This window comes from Cupressus sempervirens, chromosome 2 (assembly GCF_028749045.1).
Source record: "Cupressus sempervirens isolate cs-2001-9-10 chromosome 2, ASM2874904v1, whole genome shotgun sequence".
NCBI classification, from domain to species: Eukaryota; Viridiplantae; Streptophyta; class Pinopsida; order Cupressales; family Cupressaceae; genus Cupressus; species Cupressus sempervirens.
The window spans coordinates 738,240,625-738,250,291 of record NC_143119.1 but is presented as its reverse complement, the minus strand read 5'-3'; the positions used below and the strand labels follow the sequence as shown (position 1 = coordinate 738,250,291).

Sequence of the window (9,667 nt, the reverse complement as noted above, 5' to 3'; positions counted from 1 at the left end):
AAGTGAGTAACACCATGTCTTATATCATTCTTAATATCTCATTTCACTAGAAGAATGGAATAGACTTCAATTAAATAATTTGTTGACACAATTCAAACTCTACTTCATAGTTTCGTTAGGATGCCTCAACAATACATTGAAATAAGACATAGAATCCTATGAAGAGCAATTGAGCTCATCTTCTACTCATATTTGGTATTTGATTTTGTACAAGTGGTAAAGTTAGGGCTTAGAGTCATCTAGATTTCATTTTTTAAACCTCAAATTAAATTAGAAAATTAGATAACAATACCAAAAGCGACACATTGAAAATGCATGGTCTCTATGTTATTCAATAATGATCTACCAATATATGAGAAAGAAATAATAGCTGAAATTTCATTGTCACAAAAAAATAATAACCTAAGTTAACAATTATTACATATAAAAGAAATGAAAAATCATACGATATTCTGATTCCATATTATGATATAATACATTAAACACAATTGTATATAGAAATATAAAAAACCACATAATATTCTGATTTAGAATTATGACATAACACATTTTACATAATTGTCTAGAAACATAATAGAAAACTACAAGATTTTATGATTTAGAGTTATGATAAAATCTATTAGCCGTCTAGGCTAACTTTGTGCACCTACAGTTCCTCATCCACATGTCAAAATTTGCTGATCTCTCAATTGCCACTCACCCAAGAAGTAATATTTTTGTACAAATGGACCAATCAACAACCAATAAAATTAAAAAATTATAACTATTAGAAATATTACATAATGCCTCAAAACATGCCTTAGTTTGAATGTAATAAGAATAGCTACTGCCAATTTTTTAAGAAAATCATTTACCTTGAATGAAACATATGTCCAAACTTGTTAAAAAACATAGCCTACTTTTATAAATCAATTCCACTACTTTAAATCTTGAAAATAAAAGCGAAAGAGACAGAAAGAGTGGTCGTAGATGAGGCATACAACTCATCCCATCGGAAACGAGCAGCACAGACTAAAAATGGCAGCTGAAAACACTGCCCAAGATATTCTAAGAATCCAATTTTCCCAAACATGTATATGATATGGGTAGATTCTCTTTCTATTGTGTGCTGCTAAAATGGAACAAGAAAGCAAAATCCCAATGTTACAGTTGTGTTCTCAATTCAGACAACACCCTTTTATCCACAAGAGCAGAAGCATATCTAAAATATGGACAAAATGCACCGCCTATCACAGAGATTTTATATATACACAGAGATTATATATATTTATACATATCTATACATATACACACAAAAGCGGCGTGCAGGGTATGGGGGCAGTAACTTTCTCTGTGTGGATGAGCTCGTTGAGTCCCATCTTCCTCTCAGAGGTACAGTTCCTGACTTGCTGATCTCTGATTCCCCTGCTTTCTTCCATAATAAAGATAACATGCAAAACAGCCCGGCCAATTGATGGCAAACACATGAAAGCCATCATGTTTGTCCTTGTATTAGAGCTAGTGCCAGTGTTCATTAATAATTTGTTGTGTCCGAGGACTTTGCAGGTTTAACTCTAGTCTATATCTCACAATCCAGGCCCCTCCCTTTCATGTGTATTATTTAAGACAGTTTGGTTATGTTAAATGTCTTTTGTTTTTATGTTTTAATATAAATATTGATTTTGACAGTTTATTAATAAACTTTCAATAACAATTTTCACAATCCATGATATTATGTTCATGTTTCTAAATAAGATTTGTGTATGAATTTTGGATCATACTCACATACAATTCTACATAGAAGTATGAATATCATATGAATAATTTTAACCTGTGAACGTAACAAATTTTTAACCTGTCATATAGGACTCAGAAACAGCTAATACAGCCATCAAATTCGAGGCATGTGACACAATCCCACAGGTCTCCTCAATTGTGATCTGACCCAGAATAAAATCCTGAAAGAAAGAAATGCAGGCCCACACATGGTCGATTCACTCACTTCTGAACAGACAGGACTGCATGAAAAGACCCACTCACATGGCTGCCCAAATTCAGTTGCCTAACAAAAGCATTGAATCATGTGCCAGCGTACTTTCCATTATTAAAATAACCCACCACTCCCTCATGCGTGGCATTATTATAAAACTCCACCACATTGTGTCCTGTTCCTTGTACTCCTAGGGCTTTTGCATTGTGCTCTGTTTCTTGTACTCTTAGGGCTTCTTTTCTTTTTGACATTTTCTCTTGATTGGGGCGCACTCAGATTTTCTTTCTTATTACTGGTCCTCCATATTCTAGACATACTGCATTCCAGTTCTTTGAGAAGAAGCAGCGGAAAGAAAGAAAAAGAATGGCTCTCCAGATGTCGTGTTCATCCATTGAGGAGGAGAAAAGTGAGAAGGATTTAGAGGAGCAATTGGTGTTTTCATGTGCGGTGAGGACATTGCAGAAGCTTATCCCTGGTGGAAATGATATTGGGGAGGTGGATCTTCTGTTTAAAGAGACGGCAGATTACATCATTGCTCTTGAGAGGCGGGTCAAGCTTTTGAGAACTTTGGCAGGTTTGTATGCCATTTCTGAACTGGACTCTGAATCTAACCATTGCACGTAAGTCTCTCTAAGAGGTCAAAGACCAAACGGAGTTTTTGTTGTTTCAATGGACTGAGGAAATTTCTTGTTCTGAGCATTTAGCTCAGAATCCTTTGTTCATATTGCTAAGTAATTCAAATAGAGTTCTCTATTGCAATGGATGGGGAAATTTCTTTGGTCTCAGCATTTGTTTGTTCATATTGTTAAGTAATTCAAATAGAGTTTTATGTTTCAATGGATTGGGGAAGTTTCTTGCTCTGAGCATTTGGGTTAGAATACTTAGTTCAATTCAAACAGAGTGTTCTTAGTTCTCCATGGTTATGGGTTCAAATCTCTTTTTGATTTAAGAGGCGAGACATCTTGTCGGAAGATTTTCTTGCTCTGAGCATTTGGGTCAGAATCCTTTGTTCATATTGCTAAGTAATTCAACTAAAGTTTTCTGTTTCAGTGGATGGAAAAACTTCTATGGTCTGAGCATTTGTTTGTTCATATTGCTAAGTAATTCAAGTAGAGTTCTATGTTTCAGTGGATTGGGGAAGTTTCTAGCTCTGAGCATTTGGGTCAGAATACTTCGTTCATATTGTTAAGTAATTCAAACAGAGTGTTCTTAGTTCCTTATGGTCTTGGGTTCAAATCACTTTTCAGTTTAAGAGGTGATGAGACATCTCGTGGGAAGTTTTTCTTGCTCTTGGGTTCAAATCTCTTTTCGGTTTAAGTGGTGATGAGACATCTTGTAGGAAGTTTTTCTTGCTTTGAGCACTTGGGTCAGAATCCTTCGTTCATATTGCTAAGTAGTTCAAATAAAGTTTAATGTTTCAATGGATTGGAGAAGTTTTTAACTCTGGGCATTTGGGTCAGAATACTTGTTCATATTGCTAAGTAATTCAAACAGAACGTTCTTAGTTCCCATGGTCTCGGGTTCAAATCTCTCCCAGGTTTAAGATCTTGGGGGGAGACTAATCTTTCCCTAGCTAGCATGGGCAGTTGGTCATCGCTGGGCTAGGTAGCTGAGCATTTGTTTGTTCATATTGCTAAGTAATTCAGTTAGAGTTTTCTATTTCAACAGATGGGGAAGTTTTATGCGCTGGACATTTGTGCCAGAATCCTTTGTTCATATTGCTAAGTAATTGAAACAAACATAGGATTCTTAGTTACCTATGGTCTCAGGTTCAAATTTCTCCTGGGAGACATCTTGTGGACCGCCGATCTCACCCATGGGGGACTAGTCTCGCCCTTGCTTGCATTGGCCGCCAGTGGTCATAGCTGGGCTAGGTCTAGGTCGCTGAACATTTGTTTGTTCATATTGCTAAGTGATTCAAGTAGAATTTTCTATTTCAATGGATTGGGGAAGTTTTTTCTCTGGGCATTTGGATTGGAATCCTTTGTTCATATTGATGAGTAATTCAAACAGAGTTTTCTATATCAATGGACTGGGAAAATTTCTTGCTCTGAGCATTTGTTTGTTTAAATTGCTAAGTAATTCAAGCAGAGTTTTTTATTTCAATGGATTGGGGAAGTTTGTTGCTCTGGGAATTTGGGTCAGATTACATTGTTCATATTGTTAAGTAATTCAAATAGAGTGATCTTAGTTTCCCATGGTCTGCTGGTTCAAAATTTTCTCAGGTTTAAGAGGTGAGACATCTTGTGAGCGGCTGATCTCATCCATGGGGGACTGGTTTTGTCCTAGCTGGTCATCACTAAGTTAGGTCGCTGAACATTTATTTTTGTTCATATTGCTAAGTAACTAAGTAAAGTTTTCTATTTCAATGAATTGGGGAAGCTTTTGCACTGGGCATTTGGGCCAGAATCCTTTGTTCATAAGTAATTTAAATATGCATTGTTGGATTCCTACTGTATGTTTGAGTTTTTGATTCTTTTATTTTCTGTATTGGGTAGTGGTAGAGATTCTGAGAACATTAAAGATCTTCTGATACTTTACATTTGGAATTGGATACAATTTTATGTTTCAGTCAGAAACAAAACCTCAAATATTAATGTCGATATATGCCAATTTTTTTGTCTTAACACAGCAAGAACAGCAATGCCTAAGTGTTGTTTCAGTTGCTGAACATAAAGACATCCATCATTTATTATCTTTGTTAGCTCTTATCATGTTGGTGATAGATCATATTATTGGATATAATCTGAAATGTTCATTAAAAAATTCAAGGATCAATTATTTTTAAACAATTGATATGTTGTATAATTAATCATGATTGCAGTAGTTAATTCAGTCTGATTGAATCATCTGTAAGGTATATAGGGACAAAGTTTCTTTAAGCAAAAAGCCAGTTAGTTTGTTTGGTTGCCCATGCCTCTTATCTCTTTATGGAGTCGGGATCTAAAACTGTCACTGTTAAGGCCAAATCAGTTGTGTTTCAAGTAATTTTTTCTTATCTTTATGGGAAACAATGTAATATAAAGAAAGTCTTGTTTCCGAAGGATTAAAATATTGTTTAAGTACATAGAGTGTTAGCAGTGAATTATTGCATGTTAAATTTAAAGTTGTATAGGATTGAAAACCATCATCAAACATTAAATATTATAGAGTAATTTATTATATTGGTCAATAGTAATAAACTAATTATAATGACAAACAAATCGTATTGAAGATAATGAGCTGATTTATCAAAACAATACATACGTATCAAATTGAATTGTGGATTTGAGAGGAGGATTAAAGATTTCTAATATGATTTTATTATATATTTGAAATATTGGTATTTTTATAAATGATGTTCTGAATTTTGTAATTAATTGTGTCTGGCTTCAATACACTTTATACATGTAGGCCTATCTTCATGAATAGAGGCCTAATCTTGATGACTGGATCTTAAATGTATAGAGGCCTAATCTTGATGATTGGATCTTAAAATGTATCTCTTCGGATTGATCTTATTGACTGTACTCTTACAATTAGTTCACCTTGGTCTCTAATAACTAATTTTGCGTAAAGATATGTGATGTTAAGAAATACCATTGGAAAATTACTAAATTTAGAGAATTATGTTTTCTTTAGTAAAATCCTTTGGTAGGTCAACTTTACACCTTTGAGCAAAAGATTTAAAGATGACAAGATATCATTTAATGGGCCCAATATGGCGTGTGGAGATGTAGTTCTTTGCCAAAATCCCTAATCTCTTTTGCAAACTAAATTCTATGTTTTCTTAGTAGAATCCTAGGGTGTCCTTCCATCCTTTCAAATGAGTGAATGAATGTCCTTAAACTGACAATGAAGCACACAAATGTGTGCTTGGTTAGCTTACAATAGATAATAGGAGGGAATTAGTGAGATTAATATGAACATGAATTCTGAAAGTTCAAGGTTCAAATACACAAATACATAAATGAGTAAGTCTACACCAATAGATCTAATCTAGGGTGAAAATAAAGGATTTAGGGACCAATATTGAATCTTTGGGATAAGTGAGATTGAGATATGAGAATGGTATGAGTTGAATTTGTGTAAGAATATGCTACATGTACACATGTTATTTTAATTTGAGATAAATCCCTAATAAAAATCAAGCCCAAAACATAAAGGGAAGGGCATGAGCATACAATTAGGTCATTGTCTCCACTTTGATATGCATGCAAACAATTAGGTCAATATATGTCAAAAGTTGGGCAATAAGAAAACAAAGAGATCATGATATGTTTAAGTAACTCAAAGGATACAAATCTATAATAATAAACACACTGTTCTTGCTTTCTTCCTTTAGAAAGTGCTTGATAGCAACTTATAAAACAAAAAAAATATGCAATGAGTATACAAGGAGTAGAATCACAACTTGCTAAACATAACTTAATAAAACATGGCAACGGTTAAATGAAGGAAATGGGAGATTCTCCTTCTTGTTAAAAGTGATAAAATCTTGATGTTATTGCACAACATAATGCACCAAGGAATGCAAATGACATATATATTCCCCTCGAGTTGGTTATATACAAAAGATGTGAGGAATTGAAGGAAATGATGAATATATGCTTAAAGTATTTAAGCATAGTAAAAGGTGTTATCATAAGCAAACATTTAGGGGCACTTAAAGAAGATTCTATCATAATAAGACATAGCATAAGGTAAACAATATCCCCCCAATAGGAACCCAATTAAGGTAGATATTGACCTAATCATAAAACCTAGATAAAACACAAAAGCTTTAGTAAAATGAAAGATAAACATGACCAAGATCATAACATATAAGTATGACAAAGATAATAAATACAAAGCCACTAGGTGGTGTATGCACCAAGATGTGATTAAAAAAAAGACCAAATGGCTAAAAAAAGAGCTAAACAAGAGCTTGTTAATAAGAAATTCAAATAATGTGCTTGTGTTACAACTTGGTTTTTCAAGCCATAACATAGACACATTATTTGGTTTCCACCATAGCGTCTTCACTAAAGAGGCAATGCAATACTATGTTTGTTCAAATTGGGAGGTAAAAAATGGGAAAAAGGGAAGGTGGGGTGGAGCTGGTGGGGGAATATATTGCTTAAATTGGGGGGAAGGGTTTGTTTTAAGGCGAGGATTTACATAGGAAAATGAGTATGGGGAGTATTGGGTGGGTATTGGAGGGGGGTGACAAAAAAAGAGTTTGAGGCAATATGTTTTGAAAATAGGAGGATTCTTTGGTAGGCCACAAATGCATGTCTTATGATTCGGGTTCACTAAGTGAAGCCCCTTGTGGTTTCCACAATCCACAATTTGCTCATATTCCCAATTTTGCAAAATACTTGCACATTATGTTGAGTTTTAAAAGCACTTGCATTTTCAACACAACACGAGTATGTTTATTTGTTTAACCTTGCAAAATAAAGCAACACGGATTTGCAACCCATGGGCCATGACTTTTCTAGCAGTATTTTTTCCGTCTACTTTGTAAAACATGAGCATTCTTTGGAGATTTGACACTTAACATCATGAAATGCCAAATAAGAGGGAAGTGTTCATTTTTTGTGTATAAGATTGAAATTTAGTTTTCATTGAAGAAATGAATTATTTTTTGCCAGTATCATGTTGAATTCTTTTAAAGCCAAGAGGGTTTGATTGGGCATTTGACACAAAACAAAGTTCAAATTTTAGAATTAGTTTCAAAATTGAAGGTTTCAAACATCAACATACATCACCTAGCCCCCGTTTCATCACTGGAAGAAACGATAGTCAATATTGAGACAATTATAAATTAGTGGAAAACTTATAAAAGTTTCATATCATGGATTTTATGCAGCAAAATCATCCTATGATCAAGTAAAAAGGAAAGACACAGAGTAAAGAAAATGCATGTGATCTTTTTATAGATCCTAGAACTGATGCATCTCTTGTTGCGAGTTCAAAGAAATTTCCAATACATTGGTGCAATCATATGCTAAGATAAGAAAAATAATTTGGAAGAGGTGGTGGATGGTCTTTGACCAACCTCCATGTAATAATCACAAGGTAATATTATATTTTCTTATAACTCTATACTTCGAGTTTGTTTTATGTGGAATTCTTAATTATTTTGATATGAGAGAGTTTTAAGGTAGAGATGGAGGCTATGCCCAAGAGAGATTGAGAGAGCATCGGATAAGTAATTGCCAACATTGAAGAACACTAACACAATAACCTATAAAACATGTGACAATTCTAATAGCCATCAAGGAGACTGCAAAGGTGAAAACTCCCCATATAGTTTCTACTCTCATAAAAAACTTATCAAGCATTACACAAATATCAGATATTTTTTGCTTCACATGATGATTCAATAAATCACCATCTAGTTCTAGTGTTCCTACCTCTAACCTATGCCTCAATTGTTGTAATCTATGCTTTGGGAGAGACAATGATGTAGACCATGCATAAAGTTCCACCTCCCACACGTGCAATCATTGTCAATACAATTGTTATGGGAGTAGAGGGGGTGATAAAGGTGGTGCATTAGATAATATTGAGATGACTGATGAGTTGTTGAATGGTGTGTAAATGTTGGTGTTTTGATTTTGAAGTTATAACATTTTTTGTTAAATAATGAAGTTTTATAAATGTAAATAGATTTCTAATAATATTATTAAAGTAAATTATATATCACAGTGTAACCTTATAAGGTGGTACAAGATCAACCTTCCCTCCACCAAATCGTATAAATGGATCTACATTAGAGGTTAAATTTCTATAATATGTAAAAAGTAAAAAATAATTTATGTTCAAAATAATGTTGGATTATATTCATTGAGATGTGTTTGGTCATGTTAATGTTCCTTTGATATTTAGACCTATGTATTTTGTTTCTTTCATATATGACTATAGTATGACATTTTTTGTATTTCTTTATAAGTAAATTAAATTTTTTTAGTGAGTTTGAGGAGTTCAAATCCTAGGTTGAAAACCATGCATATAGAAAATCATCTGTTTGAGGACTAACAATGGAAATAAGTTTTATTTTACTGAATTTGAAAAGTTGTACAAGGATTATACATAATTGAGAGAGGAAAACTCCATACACCCGACAAAAAAATGGAGTTGTGGAGAGTGAGGATGAATAGAACATTGATGAAGATAAGATAATATAATATAAGATAAGATAATATAAGATAAGATAAATCTATTTTAATGTCCAACAAAAGATCACCAAGGGTCTAAGGGATTGAGAGTATACAACAAAAGAAGCAGTGGACAAAAAGACACCAAACAGTGTCTGGGAAAGAGCAAGCGAGAAACAACGGAAACAAAGCAACAAAGGAGCCAACAAGGAGGCAAGAGCTAGGAAGGAGAGGAATAGGAGTATGTTGAGTGGTGTTCGGATTGAAGAAAAGTTCTAGGTTGAAGCACTACATGTATCTAATTAACAATAAACTTACTTTGGATTTTTTGAAAAGACACTCATGGAGGTGTGATTTGGTGAAAGCCCCTTAATGTGCCATCTTTGAGTTTTGGTTGTGAGGCAAATGCACATGTTTCAAATGAGGAAATATCTAAATTAAAAATCAAGGCAGTTAAGTGTATCTTAAATGGTTAAGGATTTGGTGTGAAAGGTTACAAATTTTGGGATCTAGTGGTAGAGAAGGTTCCCTATAACTTAGAATTGTTATCTTCCATGAGTTGAAACCTCCCATT

The 9,667-nt window shown here is 33.8% G+C and overlaps 1 protein-coding gene across 1 annotated transcript; it reads left to right on the top strand.

The window, feature by feature from the left end:
• Positions 1-2,066: 2,066 nt before the first annotated feature.
• LOC149575497 (transcription factor PAR1-like) lies at positions 2,067-2,806 on the top strand. Its single transcript, XM_089815237.1, has one exon. The coding sequence runs from the start codon at positions 2,333-2,335 to the stop codon at positions 2,591-2,593; it is 261 nt and encodes an 86-aa protein (XP_089671363.1). The 5' UTR covers positions 2,067-2,332; the 3' UTR covers positions 2,594-2,806.
• The last annotated feature ends 6,861 nt before the right edge of the window (positions 2,807-9,667 follow it).